Source organism: Aotus nancymaae, unplaced genomic scaffold, assembly GCF_030222135.1.
Source record: "Aotus nancymaae isolate 86718 unplaced genomic scaffold, 86718_ANA_hifiasm-v0.15.2.pri h1tg000108l, whole genome shotgun sequence".
NCBI classification, from domain to species: Eukaryota; Metazoa; Chordata; class Mammalia; order Primates; family Aotidae; genus Aotus; species Aotus nancymaae.
In genome coordinates, this window is record NW_026988523.1 from 32,851,321 (window position 1) to 32,872,682 (window position 21,362).

Here is a 21,362-nt window from a genome sequence, read left to right on the forward strand (position 1 = left end):
AACAGATATTTATTGGCTCACAATTCTGGAGGCCAGGAAATCTAAGCCAGAGGGTTAGCACCTGGAGAAGGCCTTCTTGCTCCATCATCTCAAGGTGGAAGGTGGAAGGGCAAAGAGAGGGAGAGAGAGAAAAGGTGGGGGACAAACTCATCTTCTGTAAGTAACCCACTCCCATGACAACAGCATTAATCCCTTCATTACAGCAGAGCTCTCATGGCCTAATCACCTGTTAAATATTGTTGCTTTGGAGATAAAGTTTCTATCACATGAACTCTGGGGAACACATTCAAACCACAGCACTGCCTATGGCCTGTATTCTGACAATGAATCCTTCTTTTTATTTTGAGAAAAAGTCTTGCTCTGTTGCCCAAGCTGGATTGCAGTGGCCTGATCTTGCAACCTCCATCTCCCAGGTTCAAGTGATTCTCCCGCCTCAGTCGCCTGAGTAGCTAGGACTACAGGCATGCGCCACTACACCCAGCTAATTGTTTGGTATTTTTTGGTAGATACAGGGTTTCACCATGTTGGCCAGGCTGGTCTAGAACTCCCAGCCTCAAGGGATCTGCCTGCCTCAGCCTCCCGAAGTGCTGGGATTACAGCATGAGCCACCACGCTTGGTCTGACAAGGAATCCTTTAAATAAAGCTTTGCGGGGTTGATTAGAGTAATCCATATCTCTGAAACAGATCCTGGTACAACTCATTCCTTACAGTATTGAATGTTAAGATCTGTCCTTTATTCTGAGATTATATCTTTCCTCCTTTATTGGAACTGAAATTTTCTTTTTTCATGAAATGACAGTGATGGTAGATGGTATTTGCCCTTTTTCATATCTTTATTTGACAAAATAAAAGTCAGAAACCTATCTTGATCTCCAAATTTTTGCTAGTATTTGAAATCCCAAAATTGAGACCTAAAGCACAGCTCTGGCCTTGGAGAGATTTCCAGGACAGTCAGAGCCCAGAAGGGAGCAGGATCCTGGAGGCCCTCATTTTCCAGCACTCCAGGTGAGCCAGCCAGGTTATGGAACATCACTGAGCAATTAAAATATTATCAACAGATAAAAAATACGTTTATTGAATACAAAACACAAAGGCATCGAGCGTCCTGGGCTCAAGAGATCCAAAGCAGGGAGTCAAGAGTTCTGCTTCAGGGTCGGTCTGGGCAGTCCTGGAAGAATTCATTGCACATGACAGTGATGAGGGCCAGAAAAACAGCATACTCCTGGAAGTCCACCTGCTGGTCTCTGTTCTTATCCAGGTCGCCCATCAGCTTCTTCAGCCCCTCCTCATCCACCTTCTCCTGAAAGTGAGAGGAAATACACTCATCACCAAGCCAGCCCCCAACCCCAGCTCCACCAAACACCCAGACCCCGCACACACTCCAGTTGGTTCCCAGCTCTTCCTCCCCACTGGGCACCTGGGTACATGGTGAGCAGGAGGCCCTGGGAGCTACTAAGAGGGCCCAGTGAGTAAGGAGAAACGATGCTCATTGGTGAGCAACTCCAGCGTGCCCTCCTCCTGGACACAGGGAAGATACTGGGCACTCCTCTGAGCACACATCAGCTCAAATCCCACAGGAGCCCAACGAGATAAGGTATCATCACCCCATTCTGTCGATGAGGAAACCAAAGACTGCTGCTCCCCAACACCAGCCAGGTGGATTCAGAAAAGAAGGACACTTTATTTTTTAAGGCAAGGTCTTGCTCTATTGCCCAGGCTGGAGTGCAGTGGCACCATCACAACTCACTGCAGCCTCAACCTCCTGGGCTCAAGTGATCCTCCCACCTCAGCCTCCCAAGTAGCTGGGACCACAGGCTCATGCCACCACGCCCAGCTAATTGTTTATTTTTAGTAGAGACAAGGTCTCCCTATGTTGCCTAAGCTGGTCTTGGCAACCAGAGTGATCTCGCTCTGTCACCCAGGCTGGATCATAGCTCACTGTAACCTCAAACTCCTGGGCTCGATCAGTCCTCCCAAGTAGCTGGGACTACAGGCGTATGCCACCGTGCCTGGCCAATTTTTATTTTTATTTTTGTAGAGACGAAGTCTTGCTATGTTGCCCAGGTTGGTTGAACTCCTGGGCTTAAGAGATCCTCCTGCCTTAGCTTCCCAGAGTGTGGGGATTACAGGCATAGGACACCGTGCCCAGCTGAAAAACACTTTTTTAATACTAGCCAAAATAATTAGAAAAGTTTAACCTCCAGGCACGGTGGCTCGCGCCTGAAATCCCAGCACTTTGGGAGGCCGAGGCGGTCGGATCACGAGGTCAATACTGGCCAACATGGTGAAACCCCATCTCTACGAAAAAATACAAAAAATATTAGCTGGGCATGGTGGTGTGCACCTGTAGTCCCAGCTACTCGGGAGGCTGAGGCAGGAGAATTGCTTGAACCCAGGAGGCAGAGATTGCAGTGAGCCGAGATTACGCCACTACACTCCAGCCTAGCATCTGGCAACAGAACAAGACTCTGTCTCAAAAAAAAAAAAAGAAAGAAAGAAAAGTTTAACCAACCACAAACACAAAACAAAAAAAGGAAAGAAGGACCTGCCTCATGTGTTCAAAGCCCAACACCTAACCTTGGGATCACCAATGAGTCAGGCTAGAGAGGGTCGGGGACAAATTGAGGGTTGACTGCATTTCTCCACAAAATGTCCCAGACTATATATTTCAGCTGGATTTTTCTCTCCCTACACACTTTCTTAGTGTGGCATATAAAAATGGGAAAAGGCCAAGCACAGTGGCTCCTATCTGTAATTCCAATACTTTGGGAGGCCAAGATGGGAGGACTGCTTGAGCCCAGGAGTTCAAGCCCAGCCCAGGCAACATAGCAAGACTCTATCTCTACAAAAATTTTTTTTAAAAATTGGCCAGGCATGGTGGCATACGCCTGTAGTCCCAACTACTTGGGAGGATTGCTTGAGCCCAGGAGTTTGAAGTTACAATGAGCTACAATCCAGCATGGGTGACAGAGTGAGATCTTGTCCCCTCCCCGACAAAAAAAAAAAAAAGGAAAGAGAAAGAGAGAGAGAGAACGTGCCAGTGCTGTGTGATGTTGGGACAATGACTTTTCCTTTCTGGGCTCTGGTTTCTCAACTCTCCAATGACAGGATTAGACAGATGAACTCTGAAGGCCCTAACAGCACACAGTTCTCTGGAATGCTGGAGGAAACAGCCATTAAACACTCCCAGCCAGGCATGGTGGCTCACACCTGTAATCTCAGCACTTTAGGAGGCCAAGGCGGGCGGATCACCTGGGGTCGGGAGTTTGAGACCAGCCTAACCAACATGGAAAAACCCCGTCTCTACTAAAAATATAAAATTAGCCGGGCGTGGTGGCGCATGCCTGTGATCCCAGCTACTCCGGAGGCTGAGGCAGGAGAATCAGTTGCGGTGAGCCGAGATCACGCCATTGCACTTCCTGTCTGGGCAACAGAGTGAAATTCCATCTCAAAAATAAATAAATAAAAATACATAAAAAATAAAGCACTCCCACTCAGGCCTCACTCCAGTGGGGCCATGAAGCAAAAGTGGGGAGAGGGCTGGACCCCAGCCTGGCACCTTCATCGGTAGGCACCCAGAACTGGAGGAGAGATTTAACCTGCACCCCCACACTCACACCAGGAGCTCCCCCACGGGCCTGTGCCACTCACCCCCACAAAGCTGGGCAGCTCCTTCTGCAGAAGTTCCTTCATCTCCCCCTTACTCAGCTTGAACTTGTCGCCCTCCTGGCCAGAGTACTTGTGGAAGGTGGTGACCAGCACAGCCAGTGCCTCCTCCAGGGAACTGCACATCGTGGACCTGCGGCTGCAGAGGTGCCAGGTGGTGGGGACCCTGCTGAGGCTCTTGGGGCCTTGGCTCAGCCTGAAGGATCCACTTCCGCCCTAAGCCCGCAAACCACCTCGAAAAGCCCCTCTCTGAATGGGAAGGCAGGGGCTGCATCTCCCCCTCAGACTGTTCTTCCCTGAGGGCACGGGCATACCTCTGCCTCACCCTGAGGGCAGACGCTAACGTTTCCCTTGTGTCTGGGAGTCACCAATGGCAGAGCCCTAAGCCTCTTCTGATGGCACTTGGGACACCCCCCTGAGGGTGGGGCTCCCCGCTTGAGTGTCTGCCAGAAGGAAAATGACAGGGTGACCAGAGTCCCATTTTGACATTTTGACAGCATCTGCCCAGGTACTGGGGAGCAGACCACATGCGCGGGCCGGGGGCTGCCATAGCTACAGCTATGAGCAGGAAGACCCCAGAAGGAGTCATTTCCCTCCTCAGACTTGGGGCTCCTGAAGCCAGAGGCGTCTCTCTCTGCCATCTAACTGGAAGCTCCCCTAGGGGTGTCTCCTCTCTCAGACTAGGGGCTCTCAGAGGGCAGGGAATGTGTCTACCCTCACCCTGAAGGCCCCTGAGTCAAGGGGTGCTGCCTGTATACAGACAGAGGCCTGGGTATCGTAGGGGCAACTGAACATCCTCTCCACCAGGAAGGATCCTGTTGGAATTAGGATTAAAGAAGTGAAATGTTCAGTGCCTTGGGACCAGGATGGGACAGACCTCAGCGGCAAGGCCTGTGAGAATGCTCAGACCAGCCTGGAACGCTTTGGCAGGTTTCGGGGTGAGGCCAGAGGAGCTATGCCAGAGGCAGGGCACGCCCTGGGCCCATCCTGCCAGCCCTCCCTTCACCGAGGCGGGGCGCGTGACCCAGGCAGAGTCTCGCACTTGAGACCCCTGCCTCTGCTCCTTAGTCCTGTTAGAATCCAGGACTTTGCAATGACAAAAAGCCAAGCAAAACCATCTCAGGATTCTTATTGTAACACCACCCACATGTATCCCCAAAGAAGGGTGCTAGACTGAGATATCCAGGGGAGGGCCTCAGAGCAACCCCTGCACTGCAACCTCACAGAGGAACCTGGAGAAAGACCCTCCAGTCAACACTTCACAGAGGCTTCTTCCGAGGTGGAAGGCCCAGAGACGCCCGGGTTGATCCACCAGGGAAGCTGGATTGAGAGAACCATGGAGACAGAGACAGAGACCCAGGGCGGTCCTCCGGACCCTGTCCCCAGCAGGACAGAGGTACTCACCAGATCAGGTGGCAAAGAGAAACCCAGGAAGGAGAGCAAGGCGCCCAGGCTCCCAGGGTGAGGATTTATATGTTTGCCCCACTGGCCCCCAACTTGGCATTTTTAGGAAGCCAAACCTGCCCCGACCTGCTCCTGCCAAAGCCTGGCCTCCCACCATCCCCACTCATTTCCTCCCCGCCCCCTCCCTCCCAGAGGGTGCCAGCTCCACCACCAGCTGGCAGAGGGCTCTAGGCCAGGCCAAGGGCAGCCCCTGAGCCCATCCCGGCCACAGTGGGGAGTGGGAGGTGTCATGGGGACTGGGTGGCCTGGGCCAGGGGTGAGGGGAGGCAGCCCCTTCCCTGGGGCCTGAGACTGGTGCCAGGCCTCATCCTCATGACATGCCTGTGAGTCACAGCCGGCTCCTGAACGAGACACTGCAGACACACGCTGGGACTTCATGGCCTCGTGCTCGTGTGCATACATGTGCCTGTGTGTGTGAGACAGAAGCAACCTGGGGCCACGCTCGGAAAGCTGGAGGCCGCTAGGGGACAGCAGGAGGAGAAGGACAGGACTGACTTCAGGGCATGGACGAAGTGCAGTTACTTGTAATGGCCAGCACCAGAATACCTCTTAATGAGTTAATGAAGTAACTACGCATGCTTAGAAATACAGAGGCTGCCTCTGCGTAGGGAGAGGTCTGGAAGGATGGGGAAGCCATGAGAGATGGGGTTGCTCTGCGCGCAGCCGCAGCTGGGCTGGGCCACAGTCTGTGGGGAGTGCAAGGAAGCCTCAAGTTGTTAAAGGGTGAACAATAAAACTTTGGCCTCCTCTTCTCCAGCTTGAGGGCTGAGTGGGTGGGCAGGGGAACATCCCTACCCAGGGCTGAAAACACCAGCTGGACAGCTTCACAAGCCAGAGTCCAGGCCTGAAGCAGAGGCCCCAGCCACAGCCCTTTCTCACCACCCCCACACACTTGTCCTCCCCAGACCCAGAGAAAGGCAAACACTGTGGCCATTCAGAGCCCAGCCAGAGGGAGGGCTGCCCCCTCCCAGGGCCCCTTCCTCCTTGGCCCTTTGTCTATCCCAACCCCAGTCTGGGCATCCGGGCACTGCCCTTCCTGTGGCCCAGCTTCTTCCCCTCCCCCAGCCCCTCTACCCCAGCCCTAGATGACTCACCCAGAGGTTCCAGGCCCAGATGCCCAGGCAGTGACTCAGCGGCACCACCCTCCTCCTCCAGGGCCAGGGCAGCAGCAGTCCCAGAGCAGCAGGCGGAAGCCCCAGCCCAGCCCGGCAGGGAGAGAGCACTGTCACAGAGACCCCGCACGGGCCTGCCAGGGGGAGCCGGAGAAGGATCAGACTGAGAACAGGCTGATCCCTTCCTGGCGGTCACTGTGTCACCTGGGGACCAGCCTGAGCAGTGTACATGAAGCCAGGTCTTGGGGGCCCCAGTGTCCTCTTCTACACCTTGGCACAGCCACCCAGTGTCCCCTGCTACTCTCGGCACTTGAACTCTCATGCTACTTGTCTTCCCATGAAGCCTACTTCAGGTAGAACTCGGAATAAACACCCTTCACACTGAAGGTGAGGGACAAGGAGTGCAATGCATCGCTTTTCACAAGCATTCTTTCCTTTGAACTAAGGGCCTCCGCAGAGTCCTCCCTGCTCAGAAACTGCAATGCATCCCCATGGCTATCCCTTAAAGCCTGGAGGTATGTTCTCACTCATAAGTGGGAGTTGAACAATGAGAACACATGGACGCAGGGAGGGGAACATCACATACCAGGGTCTGTCGGCGGGATTGGGGTTGGGGGCAGGGGGCAAGGGGAGAGGGAGCATTAGGACAAATACCTAATGCATGCAGGGCTTAAAACCTAGATGACGGGTTGATGGGTGCAGCAAACCACCATGGCACATGTACACCTACGTAACAAACCTGCACGTTCTGCACATGTATCCCAAAACTTGTAAAATGAAAATAAAATAAAATTTAAATTTAAAAATTTTTTAAAGCCTGGCGGTGAGACGCTCCTGACTCCGCCCACTGCTTGGTGTTCCTTGAACACAGAGGCACATGCAGCTAGTGTGGCCAAGCCCCTAAGCTTGTGCTGACCCGTCTGCGCAGAATGTGCCCACACGTGCCCACGCCTTCTCTCCTGCTGAAATCCCACCCCACCCTTCGAAGGCCAACAAAATGCCACCCACGGCAGAGAGCCTTCCCAGGGCCCAACCAGATTCAGTCTCCACCTGCTCTGTCCTGTACAAAGCACCCCTTTTGCCCTTCTCGTGTGTACTTAGAGCATCCGATTTTGACTGAGTCACTTGTGTACTTGCTTTCTCTCAGCCTCACCCCACACATGGTGAGCTCATCAGTCTTACTCATTTCTGCATGAGGTAAGGGTCTTGCCCACACCGGGTGCCAACCAGTGTTTACAGCAACCGCATGGCAACAGGGGCACTGGAGGAGCGCTTAGGAGCCAGGGAGTCCCTCTCACCCCCTGAAATCACACCACTGACTATACTACAAAATAAGCACCTCTCCTCTGGATCCCAAGAGTGGAACAGAGACGCTGGGTTGGAAAACAGCATCAGAGAGCTACAAATCCCTGTGGAGTGACAGCAGGAAACACAGCTCCCAGGACCCAGTGAGGGAGCCATGCAAACCCCCTAGCGGGCAGAGACAGAGACAGGAGCAAAGAGGCAGTCAGATGGAAAAGCCAGGGAGGAAAAGAGAGACAGCAGCAGAGCTGAGGGTCACCAGGGTCAGCTCCTGGAGGCCTGTCCTAATCAGATGTCTCTGTCTTAGGAACTGAGGCCGCCAATGCGGACGTTGAATGGCCTTATTCCCAAGATTGGTGATCATCATATTCATTTGCCACTAATGTACTGTGTACCCTTGAGCAATTCCACAGCAGGACAGGAGAGTTGTATGGAATGGCCCCTACAGTCCGATCCCAATCCCACTCTGACATTCTCCAGCTGCCTACAGAGGCAGAAAAGTCAGGACACAGGCAGACCCTGTGGACATCCAAGGCAGTGACTCCGCCCAGGCACAGCCTAAGGAAGCTGGGTCCTCACATTCCATCCACCCCCTCTCCGGGCTCCAGGTGCCAGAAATTTTCCACCAGCCGCCCCGCAGGTTTTGCCTGGCTGCTTTGTGCCCTCTGGTGGTTGAGGCGTGCCATTGCAGTGCCAGCCTCCGGTCATCCTCCCTCCCTCTTGACCGCCAGGCCCTCCCGCACCCCGCTGCAGACTCACACAGGAGGAGGCAGTGCTGATTCATTTACAAGGGGCCTTCCTACACCCACACCTGCCTCACATAGATGAGGTTTCCGGGACAGTCCCTACCCAGAAGCCCAGGTGGATGTCTGAGATGGCAGCCGGCTACCTGGAAGCCGTTTTAAAAGCCTGGGGATATAGTTACTTGGGAGACAGGAGGCAGGAGGACCATTTGAGCCTAGGGGTTTGAGGCTGCAGTGAGCGGTGATCGTGCCACTGCACTCCAGCCTGAACAACAGAGCAAGGCCTTGTGTCAACCAATCCATCAATCAATGGAAGCCTAGAGATAGGGGCAGGAGGAAATCAGGTGTCAGAAGTGAGGGACTGGCCACTGCCAAGTTCTGCCCACCCACCCCCTTCCCCAGGCCATTCAGGGGAAAGAGAAATGGCCTCGCTGTGGGGCCGTAGGTCTAGTTTAAGTCCTGGCATTGCTTCTGGCTCGCTGTGTGACCTTCGACCTCGGCTGAGTGGTGCCACAAACCTGAGCGTAAACGTTTTCAGCAGAAGGATCCCCTTTGTCATGCCCCCGCCCCACAAAAGAAGTTCTGACATATTCTCTCTTAGCAAACTGCATTAAATGATTTATTTCCCCTGTTTTACTAATTGGATCCATAAGTGTCTCCCAACAGCATGACCAGCATGCGAGGACCCACGTTATCACATTGGGTTCGGGCCATTCTGGATTTGCCACTCACAATGGGTGTGTTCATATCCTTTGCTGGAGGGATGCAGGCTGAAATTTCTAAGCACCTGCTATGCATCAGGTGCTCGCTGTATATTACCCCATTTAATTCACACAACAATCCCAGGAAGTTAGAACCAGCTGACCCCACTTCACAGAGGAGAATACTGAGACTCAAAGTCTCCCCAGATTCACACAATTAGTAAGGGGTGGGGAGGCCTGATGAACACAGGTGGTCACAATGCTAAACCTTTTCTAGAAGCTCCAACCATCCCGATAACCCTGAGAGCCCTACATTCCTTTTCCATTAAGACCAGCCTCAGTCTCTCTGCCCATCCTCTCTCCACCGCTCCCCCACCCAGCCTGTCTCATTTCTCAACCTCACCAGGTAGCAGAAGCCCATCTTATCCCCATCTCTGATTCTGGCATCTTTTCCTCTTGCCTTCAAATGACCTCTTGCCTGGATTCTTTTTAATTTTTGTTTATTTATTTACTTATTTAAGACACAGTCGCCAGGGGCAGGGGCTCACGCCTGTAATTCCAACACTTTGGGAGGCCACGGTGGGCGGATCATGAAGTCAAGAGATCAAGACCATACTGGCCAACATGGTGAAATCCCATCTCTACTAAAAATACAAAAATTAGCTGGGCGTGGTGGCGTGCGCCTGTAGTCCCAGCTACTCAGGAGGCTGAGGCAAGAGGATCGCTTGAACCTGGGAGGCAGAGGTTGCAGTGAACCGAGGTCGAGCCACTGCACTCCAGCCTGGTGCCTGGTGACAGAGCAAGATTCTGTCTCAAAAAAAAAAAAAAAAAGACATAGTCTCACTCTGTCGCCAAGGCTGGAGTACAGTGGCACCATCACAGCTCACTGCAGCCTCAATCTCCTGGGCTCAAGTGATCCTCCCACATCAACCTCCCGAGTAGCTGGGGCTATAAGCGCATGGCACCATGACCAGCTATTTTTTTGCATTTTTTTGTGGTGACAGAATTTTGTCATGTTGCCCAGACTGGTCTTGAACTCCTGAGCTCAAGCAATCCTCCTGCCTCGGCCTCCCAAAGTGCTGGGACACCAGCGCGAACCACCATATCCAGCCTAATCTAGATTTAATATAAACATAAAAGAAACTGGGCATGGTGGCTCATGCCTGTAATCCCAGAATGGAGGCCAAGGCAGGCAGATCACCTGAGGCCAAGAGTTCAAGATCAGCCTGCCCAACATGGCAAAACCTCATCTCTACTAAAAACACAAAAATTAGCCGGGTGTGGTGGCGCACACCTGTAATCCCAGCAACTCGGGAGGCTGAAGCACAAGAATAGCTTGAAGCTGGGAGGTGGAGATTGCAGTGAACTACAACCGCATCACTGCACTCTAGCCTGGGCAACAGAGTGAGACCCTGTCTCAAAAAAGTAATAGTGCAATAAAATAAGCTTAAAAGAACCCTTTCTCAAATGTCCCACCTCCTCTTGGCTTCCCCCTACCACAAATAACAACACCATCCACCCAATCAGCCAAACCAGAAATGTGGCTGTCACCAGTCCTCTAGCCTCCTGCTTCCCCATCCCTGCCCTCCAGATGTTGGTCAGTCAACCTACTGTCTCCACCTTGTAAATAGCCCTCCGCTCTGTCCACGCTGCCTTAGTTCCCTCAGCACCATCCTGCTCCTGAACTACTGCAAGCACATCCCAACTCCCCTCCCACCTCCACCCTTGCCCCCCGCCACTCTAACTCCTTCTCAGCTCTGCCACCAGAGGAATCTTCCTGAAATTCAAATCCAAGCATGTCACCCCAGATTCAAATGTTTAGTGAACTCCCATAACGTTCAAAAGAAGGCCGCCTTGCATGGCATGACTCCGCCAGCACAGCAACTACACTGCTGTGTGTGCCACACCCTTCTGTGCTTCCAAGCACCTGCCTGTACCTCACATTCTCTTGAAAAGCCCTTCTTCGGGGGGTCCACCTGTTGATCCTAATCATCCTTTAAACTCACTCAACAGCACTTTGGGAGACCAAGGAGGGTGGATCACGAGGTCAAGAGATCGAGACCATCCTGGTCAACATGGTAAAACCCCGTCTCTACTAAAAATACAAAAAATTAGCTGGGCATGGTGGCGCGTGCCTGTGATCCCAGCTACTCAGGAGGCTGAAGCAGGAGAATTGCTTGAACCCAGGAGGCAGAGGTTGCAGTGAGCCGAGATCGCGCCATTGCACTCCAGTCTGGGTAACAAGAGCGAAACTCCATCTCAAAAAAAAAAAAAAACTCACTCAAAGATCATCGCCTCCATGCAGCATCCTGGAAGCTACTTCCCAGCCTCCCACCTGCTAAAGCAGGAGAGTGTGCACACACACATGCACTCACAGCTAGTGTTCCTCTTGTGTGCGTCTGCAGCCCCTTGCCATTGCTCTATCCCATTATTTCCTTTTTTTTTTTTTTTTAAGACGGAGTCTCAGTCTGTTGCCCAGGCTGGAGTGCAATGGCGTGATCTCAGCTCACTGAAACCTTCGCCTCCCAGGTTCAAGCGATTCTCCTGCCTCAGCCTCCTGAGTAGCTGGGACTACAGGTGCCCGTCACCACACCCGGCTAATTTTTGTGTTTTTAGTAGAGTCAGGGTTTCACCATATTAGCCAGGTTGGTCTCAAACTCCTGACCTTGTGATCCGCCTACCTTAGCCTCCCAAAGTGCTGGGATTACAGGTGTGAGCCACCGTGCCCGGCCATCCCATTACTTCTTATGTTTAATTGTGACTGTTTATATATGTGTGTCTCCCACTAGGCTGGGCTCCTGGGAAGTAGCACTGAGTATTGTCAATGCCCCATATCCCCAGAACCTGACGCAGAGGCACAAGCACTCTCCCTCGTCACCACCATCCTCTCTCCTCCCTCCAACACCACTTTTCCAGATATGCTCTAAATCCTCTCCCTCCACCCTCAGAACCTCCTGAACACTGACTCGCTACTATTCTAGAGAACCAGCTTTCTCCTATGTCACCAGAAACTCTTCTTGCCAATGCCAGTGTTTTGGGGAGGGAACAATCTAACACCCAACTCTCAAAAGAGTTTTTCAGCGGGGAGGAGCCACCCACTCTTCTCTCCACCACTCTCTGCCTCTCCCAGGGCAACAGGTGTGACTGAGGGATAGGCTCTGAGCAGGCTCGGCTCTGTGCCTTCTCACTGCAGCTTCCTCTCCCCAGCCTGTCTGGCCCCGGGAAGACGCACCAGCCTCCTGCGCTCCCCACCTGCACTGATGACCCACCACCGCGAGGGTCATCAAGAAGTACAAGAAAGGTCTGCTCAAGAAGCAACGGGAGCTCTTTTCCTCCCTGGCTGTCTGAGGATAGGCCGCCATCATAAACGACACAGTTAACTATCCACACTAGAAAGTTCACGACTGGCCGGGCGCGGTGGCTTACGCCTATAATCCCAGCACTTTGGGAGGCCAAGGCGGGTGGATCACGAGGTCAAGAAATCGAGACCATCCTGGTCAACAAGATGAAACCCCGTCTCTACTAAAAATACAAAAAAAATTAGCTGGGCATGGTGGTGCGCGCCTGTAATCCCAGCTACTCGGGATGCTGAGGCAGGAGAATTGCTTGAACCCAGGAGGCGGAGGTTGCGGTGAGCCGAGATCGCGCCATTGCACTCCAGCCTGGGTAACAAGAGCGAAACTGTCTCAAAAAAAAAAAGAAAAGAAAGAAAGTTCACGACCAACCGACGACTCCAGAGGAAACAATGGTCATTGATGTCCTTCACCCCGGGAAGGCAACAGCGCCTAAGACAGAAATTCGGGAAAAACCAGCCAAAGCGTACAAGACCACCCTGGATGTCATCTTTGTGTTTGGGTTCAGAACTCATGTTGGTGGTGGCAAGACGGCTGACTTTGGCATGATTGATGGTTCCCTGGATTATACAAAGAAAAAGAAACCCAAACATAGATTTGCAAGACGTGGCCTGTGTGAGAAGAAAAAGACCTCAAGAGAGCAACGAAAGGAACGCAGGAACAGAAGAAGGAAGTCAGGGGGACTCAAAGGCCGATGTTGGCGCTGGCAAAAAGTGATCTGGAGATCGGATCACAGCCGAAGGGGTAAAAGTGCTGCCATGATGTTATCTATGGCTGTGGTGGATTTTTCACGAGAAGCTTAATAAACTAAAAACTTTCATGTGAAAAGAAAAAAAGAAGAAGCAATGGGAGAGGAATAGGAAGATCTTTTCGGCCTCAGCTCCAAATTACATTGGCTGGTTCACAGCTGACACTCGGAGCTTGGCTTGAGTCCTTTTTCTCAGAAACCAAAAGAAAGAAGGATGTGAACAATTAGCACCCTCAGAAACCCTAATCCCCAGGCCTCCCTCCGCCTCAGCCACTCTGTTATTATCTACACTGTTACCCTGGGCCATTCCCCAGGGGGATCTGCTCAGGAAGAAACCACTCCTTGTGCGCCTAACCTCCCACCAGCTCCACCATCATTCCTGCCCTAATGAAAGCAGGTTAGAAAAAGCTAGCCACTCTGTACCCTTTCCCACTGGGCCTCAGGTCCCGCTGGGACTTGCCTCCCCAACCTACAACTCCTTACACAAAGTCAATGTATCAGGCTGAGCATGGTGGCTCATACCTGTAATCCCAGCACTAGAAAGCTGAGGCAGGAGAATCGCTTGAGGCTGAGTTCAAGACCACCCTGGTCAATAGACTGAGTTATACAAAATAATAATAATAATAATGTCAGTGTGTCATAGTTCCTGAGTTCTGATGCCTGACACCTAGCTCAAGAACACGGGATATTTCCACCCTGGCCTGCCAGCTCTCATGGTCTCCTGGCGCCAGAGGCTGCTGCTGTCCTGGCAAGGCCATAGGCCTGGGTGTCAGGCAGGCTTGAGTCCGAAGCTAAGCTCCACTATTTGCCAGCATAGAGGGCCAAGAAGGAACAAGGTCACTTGGTTAAACTGAAACTGGTGCTAACAGGAATCAACATAAATCAGGTGATTCACAATCTTCCCAGAAACACCCAACTTAAGAGATGCATTCTGTGTTCTGATAAATTCAAGTTGCTTTTTAAATCTTAGAAAGGGACTAAGGGAAGCTTCAGAAAAAGAAAGGTGACCCTCGAGAGTGAGCAGTGATTTTTAATAGTATATGTGTTGCTCATGAGGAAATGGTTTAAAGAAAGACGTTTCTGAAGATGAATGTCTAATACTAGGAAATGGTTATGCAAAGGAGTTAAGACTCTGGATTCTGGATTTGAATCTTGACTCTACCATATTCTAATTCTGTCAATCAAGATCTTTCAGCTAAAAGAGACAAGTTTAATTCAACCTCACCGAAGTAAAAAGGTGGTGTATTGAGTTACATCGCATAAGGTCACTGTGATAATTTGCAGGATCCATAAACCACAGCCGTGGGGACCAGAATGAGGAACTCAACACCATTCATTCATCCATTCTTCTCTTATGCTGTTTGTGTCTTTTTGCATGTGGGTGTCACCCTTAATGTAGCATAGCAGAGCCTCTCCATTTAATGAGGACCGTGGCCACAGACTGCTCCAGCTTTGTAAATGCATTATTTATATATTAATCCAGAGAAGAGCCCTGATTGCCCCTGCTTTGTACTCAGCCATGGGCCAATTTCTGTTGCCAGGGAGATGGGGTGCTATGATTAGCCAGTGTGGTCAAAGCGTCTCTTACTAAAAGAAGGAAGCGCTGGGTGTTGTGGCTCGCGCCTGTAATCCCAGCACTCTGGGAGGCTGAGGCAGGTGGATCACAAGGTCACGAGTTCGAGACCCGCCTGGCCAACATGGTGAAACCCTTACTCTACAAAAAATACAAAAATTAGCTGGGCGTGGTGGCTCACACCTCTAATCCCAGCTACTCGGGAGGCTGAGGCAGGAGAATTGCTTGAACCCAGGAGGCGGAGGTTGCAGTGAGCAGAGATCACGCCGTTGTACTCCAACCTGGGTGACAGAGCAAGACCCCATCTCAAAAAAAAAAAAAAGAAGAAACTGTGACGTATACTGAGAACTAATGTCATGTCTAAGATGGGGCCATCTGATGTATCAGCGACATCAAACTATGACCAAACCCCACATCCACTAAACTACAAGGACTATGATCGACTCCCGGTCTCCCCGTCAATATTTATTTATCCTTTGAGCCCACTTTTTGCCATCTCCAAGTATCAGATGTTAGTTTAAGAAAAATAGTAAAGAAAAACCCTAAAATTGAGGATAATCTGTTAATTTGCTACATTATTTCTCGTAGTTTGGAAATTCCCGGATTTTTCTCATTATAATTGGTAAAACAACTAAGTCTAGCTTCAAAAATAATGGACTTTGGTGACAACTTGCTTGATCCAGTACAATGCTTCCCCCCATTTCAAAATAAGAAACTGGTTCCCTACCGGGAGATAGACACACACCAGTAAGTAGGCTTACTCAAGCAACCCTTTCAGTTCATCCACCTCTGGGCTCTGCATTCACCAACCAGCCTCTTTGCATTTGGATTCTCTTTTTTTTTTTTTTTTAATTCAGTCTCCATAGAAACTGCCAAAAATTGCCAACGCCGACTATATTTCAAGTTGTCATGGTGGGGTATTAGGAAAAGTTTTCAATTAGCAATAATCGCGCCTCGGATAAACCTCATTGGCTACGATACTGCCACTGCGCAAAGCTTGCATTTGGATTCTCAAAGGAACTTTACTTCTGGGAAGAAACTGAGCTAATTCCTGGAATGTTTGGGTTTATTTTGCAGTCATAAAGATGCACAAGAATTAGTCTCTCAGAACAAAAGCATCCCTCAGGGAAGCGATAAAGAATGACCTTCTGAACCTGCCCAGCTTCTGGTTAGATAAACATCTTTTCCTAAGAAGGAAAGAAGAGGCAGGGAGCAGACCTGTCATCTCAGCACTTTGGGAGGTCAAAGCAGGAGGATCGCTTGAGGTCAGGAATTCCAGACCAGTCTGGGCAACATAGCGAGAGATCATCTCTATATATAAAAATGAAAATTCAAAAATTTTTAAACTATATATATGTATATATATATATATATATTTTTTTTTTTTTTTTTTTGAGACAGAGTCTCGCTCTGTCACCCAGGCTGGAATGCAATGGCACACTCTCTGCTCACCGCAACCTCCGCCTTCTGGGTTCAAGCAATTCTCCTGCCTCAGCCTCCCAGGTAGCTGGGATTTAAACTATATATATTAGCTGGGCATGGTAGCTCATGTCCGTAGTCCCAGCTACTCAGGAGGCTGAGTCAGGAGGATCACTTGAGCACAGGAAGTCAAGGCTGCAGTGAACCATAATTGTACCACTCCTCTCCAGCCTGGGCAACAGAAAAAGACCCTATCAACAAAAGAAAAGACGGGAAGGAGGGAGGGAGGAGGAGAGAGAGAGAGGAAAGAACAAAGGAAGGAAGGAAGGAACAAATGAAGGAACGAAGGAAGGAGAAAGAGAGAAGAAAGAAAGAGAGAGAGAGAGAGTGGGCCAGGTGTGGTGTGGCTCATGCCTGTAATCCAAGCACTTTGGGAGGCTAATACAAGCAGATTGCTTGACCCCAGGAGTTTGTAACGGGGGGAATGACACATTAACGAGGTCGCAGACACAGGAGCACACACACATACACGGGGAAATGAGGTGGCTCAGACAGGGCCCCAAGTGTGGGGAGGGTGTGGAGGCCAGGACCGTGGTCCCAGTGGATCCTATCCCACCTCACTAGTGGAATGAGCAAACCACTGACGCTTCGTGAGCTTGTTTGCTGTCTGTAAAACGGGAGTAGTATTGTCTACATGGAAGGTGGCTGTGAAGATAACATCAAGCAGCACGTGTGTGGAGGCGTGCTGTAAAGGGAAGCTGGGACAAGGACCCAGAGAACCCTGTCGCAAGGCGGGGTGCAGGGGGAGCTGGGGAGTCCCAGGAGGGAGCAGGTGCACCTAGGTGGAAATCAGGATGGGGCCTTGTGGAGGCACTCGTGGAGTCCAGCCCATTGCAGTAGCACAGGTATTCCCAAGAGCAGGTGAGGAGGCGGACACCCAGGAGGCACACGTGCCATGCCACTCCTGGCTCTTGCTTACCCCCACCTGCTGTGCTAGGGTGTCCCTGCCATTTCCAGTCCTGGAACCCTTTGCTTTCTGACTGATAGTCCCCAGCGGGGAAGAGGAAGTGTGAATCACTAAGTCCTGAGGTGGGGGTTGGGGGGGACAGCCCTTGGAGGCAAGAGGGGAAGCGGTTATTGCTTGTTTGCATGCTGACCTCACCTGCTCTGTCCTGCAGCTGTGAACTGTCCTGCCCCCAGGGCACTGCTGGCTTCTTCTGCCCCAGCACCCATCCTTGCCAAAATGGAGGTGTCTTCCAAGCCCCGAAGGGCTCCTGCAGCTGCCCCGCTGGCTGGATGGTATGGAGGGTGGGGCCTGTGGGCATGGGGTGTGGGGTGTATTCTGTGGGTGGTGCTAAGCAGGGCTCCAAGGAGGGTGTGAGTGAGGGGTGAGCTCTGTGGGTATGGGGGTGTCAGGGATACTGTGGCCTTGGGGAGGAGGATGGGTGCCTGACCCTGTTGACCTCTCATCCTCACAGGGCATCATCTGCTCCCTGCCCTGCCCAGAGGGCTTCCACGGACCGAACTGCTCCCAGAAATGTCGCTGTCACAACGGCGGCCTCTGCGACCGATTCACGGGTCAGTGCTGCTGCGCTCCGGGGTTACACTGGGGATAGGTGAGTGGCGTGGCGCAGGGGGGAGGCGGGCGGAAGGAGGTGGGGCGCCACCAGGCTCACTCGGCTAGGTGCCCAGGTGCCGGGAGGAGTGCCCGGTGGGGCGCTTCGGGCAGGACTGTGCTGAGACGTGCGACTGCGGCCCGGACGCCCGCTGCTTCCCCGCCAACGGCGCGTGTCTGTGCGAACAGGTCTTCACTGGGGACCGCTGCACCAAGCGCCTCTGCCCCGACGGCTTCTACGGTCTCAGCTGCCAGGCCCCCTGCACCTGCGACCCGGAGCACAGCCTCAGGTGGGCCGCGGGACACGTGGTCAACGGATCAGGAGGCCAATGGAGAGGTCTTCGGGCGGAGGTCGCCACAGCGCCAGGGGCATATCCAAGGGGGACAGGTGTCACAGAAGGGGAAAGGGAGGGGCCTCGGGGGCCCGGAGGAGCCTGGGGTACTACTACTTGCCTCAATCCCGTTTTCGGGATAGCGCGGAGCCTCCCTAGTGGCCCCCTTGCCCCAGCGATGTGCGAATCCCACTACGCGGAGGGGTCGGGGAAGCCGGTCTGCCCTGGCCCAGCTCAGACCGCGCCGCGCCCCCGCCTCCGCCCCCAGCTGCCACCCGATGAACGGGGAGTGCTCCTGCCTGCCGGGCTGGGCGGGCCTCCACTGCAATGAGAGCTGCCCGCAGGACACGCACGGGCCGGGGTGCCAGGAGCACTGTCTCTGCCTGCACGGCGGGGTCTGCCAGGCTGCCAGCAGCCTCTGCCAGTGCGCGCCAGGCTACACGGTGAGGCGCGCCCCGCTGCGAGGAAGACAGGCCGGCGGAGAGGCCAAGGAATGGGCCGCCCCTCTCACCGCTCACCCTTTTTCAGGGCCCTCACTGTGCTAGTCTTTGTCCTCCGGACACTTACGGTGTCAACTGTTCGTCACGCTGCTCCTGTGAAAATGCCATCGCTTGCTCACCCATCCATGGCGAGTGCGTCTGCAAGGAAGGTGATTGGATGGAGTTTCCCAGAGAGAAGACTTGAGGGACTGGGGGACGGGCAAGGGAAGAAGGGCGAGTCCAAGAGTATGGGTAGGCCAAGGGCGGGGGAGTGGCTGCAAGGTAAGGGTGGAAGGGGCAGCAGCTGGACGGAGGGAAAGCATCCAGGCTATTTCCTTCCTGGAATATCCACTTTGCTTTCTTCAACCACAAATATCTTACTTGTCCTTGAAGGCCGAGGCCAAAAGACACCTCCCTGGTGAACATCCCTCACCTTCAGTCATAAACACAATTGCGGTGCTGGGAAGGGCCTCAGATCTGCCAGCGTGGCACGTGGGCAACCTTCAGACTGGATTCTGATACAGCTGTGTTCTGTTTGGCTAGCTCTCCATTAAGTTCAACAAGTCTCCCATCTTCAGTCCCCACTACTCCCTGTTGTCTGGCACATCCTCTGTGGAACTCATTTAGCCACCTGATGGGACCCCTGTAAGCATTTGGGTTTACTGCCATCCCCTTTATTTTGCAGAAGGCACCCCAGCCCCAGAATGGGGTGGTACCTCACTGGAAGGCAGTTAGGCTTCTGCTCGGCATCGAATAGTTTGTAGGCTTTTCTCCTGTATGGTGCCGTGAACACCCCATCCACCTAGCTCATAGCATAGTAGGATCTGTCCCAGCCAGCTCCTACTGTGTGCTTGCTCAGGAGGGGAGCTGGGTCCCCATGCCTACCTACCAGGCCCCTCCTCCAGGTTGGCAGCGTGGTAACTGCTCTGTGCCCTGCCCATCCGGAACCTGGGGTTTCGGTTGCAATGCCAGCTGCCAGTGTGCCCAGGAGGGAGTCTGCAGCCCCCAAACTGGAGCCTGTACCTGCACCCCTGGGTGGCATGGGGCCCGCTGCCAGCTGCCCTGCCCGGTGAGTGCTGCACAGCCTGTCTGCCTGGGGGAGGGAGGGCATGGTGTCCCCCAGCTGACTGGCCTATTTGCTCTCCACTCCTTTTCCAAGAAGGGGCAATTTGGAGAAGGTTGTGCCAGTCGCTGTGACTGTGACCGCTCTGATGGCTGTGACCCGGTTCATGGATGCTGTCAGTGTGAGGCTGGCTGGATGGGTGAGCATTCTGGGGCCCCAGGCCTACTGTGGATTGGATGATGTGCCCCATAGGAAATGTGTCCAGAAGAGCCCACTGGAACTGAAGGGGGCCCACCCAGGCACACCTGACTGCTGTCTCCCACAGGCACCCTCTGCCACCTGCCCTGCCCTGAGGGCTTATGGGGAGTCAACTGTAGCAACACCTGCACCTGCAAGAATGGGGGCACTTGCCTCCCTGAGAATGGCAACTGTGTGTGTGCACCCAGATTCCGAGGCCCCTCCTGCCAGAGATGAGGCTCCCTACTGCCCCCTCCACCTGCCACCAGCAGGGGGCAGTGTGGTGTCAGATGCTAGAGCTCTCCCCTCTGCATCCCCCTTGGTCTCTTCCTCTGACCCGTCTTCAGGCTAGTTACTGCAGTGGGAAGAAGGGAGGGAGACAGTGGGGTAAGGGCGGATTGAGGGTTGGCCTCTGCCCCCAATCACCAGTGCCCCTTTCTCCCAGCCTGTCAGCCTGGCCACTACGGCAAACGCTGTGTGCCCTGCAAGTGCAGGAACCACTCTTCCTGTCATATGGCCCTTTTCATGCAGGCTTGGATGGGCTTTGTACAGGAGATACCTGATAAAGTTGCTCTGCAGGACCATACTGCATACCTCTTTCTTTTTGGTCTGGGGCTCCTATGATTCTGCAGTACAGGGCACTCATGGAATGCTTCTGTGTGTACAACTGGGAGGCATAGGGGAGTCAATGCATATGGGCCCAGACTTGACAAATGATGGTAGTGAAGGGAAGTGAAAGAAGACTATGGATAAATACTTCCTGCCTTCATCTCCAGGACAGAGAATTCTGAGCTGAGATCATGCCTTTGCACTCCAGCCTGGGCAATAAAAGAGTCAAACTCCATCTCAAAACAACAACAAAAAAAGAATTTATTGTTTAATTTCCACAAATCTGTGAAATTTTCAGTTTTAATTTGATTACAGGTTTTTTTTTCTTTTTTTAATTATACTTTAAATTCTGGGGTACACGTGCAGATTGTGCAGAATTGTTACATAGGTATACACACGCCATGGTGGTTTGCTGCATCCATCCCCATGTGACCCACATTAGGTATTTCTCCTAATGTTATCCCTTCCCATTCCCCCCACCTCCTGCTATTTCTCCCCTAGCTCCCCACCCTGCAAGAGGCCTCAGTGTATGACGTTCCCCTCCCTGTGTCCGGGTGTTCTCATTGTTCAATACCTACTTATGAGTGAGAACATGCGGTGTTTGGTTTTTCTGTTCTTCTGTCAGTTTGCTGAGAACGATGGTTTCCAGCTTCATCCATGTCCCTGCAAAGGACATGAACTAATCCTATTTTATGGCTGCATAGTATTCCATGGTGTGTATGCGCCACATTTCCTTTATCCAGTCTATCGTTGATGGGCATTTGGGTTGGTTCTAAGTCTTTGCTATTGTACAGTGCCACAATGAACATATGTCTGCATGTGTCTTTATGTTAGAATGTTTTATAATCCTTTGGGTATATACCTAGTAATGGGATTGCTGGGTCAAATGGTATTTCTATTTCTAGATCCATGAGGAATCACCACACTGTCCTCCACAATGGTTGA

At 52.4% G+C, this 21,362-nt stretch overlaps 2 protein-coding genes and 1 non-coding gene across 5 annotated transcripts; 1 reads left to right on the top strand and 2 right to left on the bottom strand.

The window, feature by feature from the left end:
* Window positions 1–815: 815 nt before the first annotated feature.
* S100A2 (S100 calcium binding protein A2) lies at window positions 816–5,411 on the bottom strand. Of its 3 annotated transcripts, none has more exons than XM_064370725.1 (3): window positions 5,072–5,411; window positions 3,653–3,772; window positions 816–1,301 (listed from the first exon to the last, which is right to left on the bottom strand). In XM_064370725.1, exons 2-3 carry the CDS (start codon window positions 3,692–3,694, stop codon window positions 1,149–1,151), a joined length of 195 nt encoding a protein of 64 aa, XP_064226795.1. In that variant the 5' UTR covers window positions 3,695–3,772; window positions 5,072–5,411; the 3' UTR covers window positions 816–1,148. The 3 variants fall into 3 exon arrangements, with proteins under 3 accessions (XP_064226795.1, XP_012293729.1, XP_064226794.1); XM_012438306.2 differs by having other exon boundaries at window positions 3,653–3,806; XM_064370724.1 differs by lacking the exon at window positions 5,072–5,411 and adding an exon at window positions 3,040–3,161 and having other exon boundaries at window positions 3,653–3,806.
* A 7,323-nt stretch (window positions 5,412–12,734) lies between these two features.
* LOC135272238 (platelet endothelial aggregation receptor 1-like) lies at window positions 12,735–20,432 on the top strand. Its single transcript, XM_064370457.1, is given in 11 exon segments — window positions 12,735–13,015; window positions 17,261–17,381; window positions 17,561–17,680; window positions 17,682–17,698; window positions 17,775–17,987; window positions 18,298–18,472; window positions 18,558–18,678; window positions 19,414–19,577; window positions 19,668–19,770; window positions 19,897–20,046; window positions 20,254–20,432. Coding segments are annotated over 11 exon segments (1,644 nt in total).
* Window positions 15,521–15,661, bottom strand: LOC135272420 (U4 spliceosomal RNA). Its single transcript, XR_010340566.1, has one exon. It is a non-coding gene; the product is annotated as a U4 spliceosomal RNA (small nuclear RNA).
* Window positions 20,433–21,362: the final 930 nt, after the last annotated feature.

What these genes read in the sequence shown, in the direction of transcription:
- S100A2 (XM_012438306.2), bottom strand. Translation starts at nt 3,793, where the DNA reads ATGTGCAGTTCCCTGGAGGAGGCACTGGCTGTGCTGGTCACCACCTTC. An exon ending in AGCTGCCCAGCTTTGTGGGG is followed by an intron (nt 1,302 to 3,652) that starts GTGAGTGGCACA and finishes TCTCACTTTCAG; the next exon opens with GAGAAGGTGGATGAGGAGGG.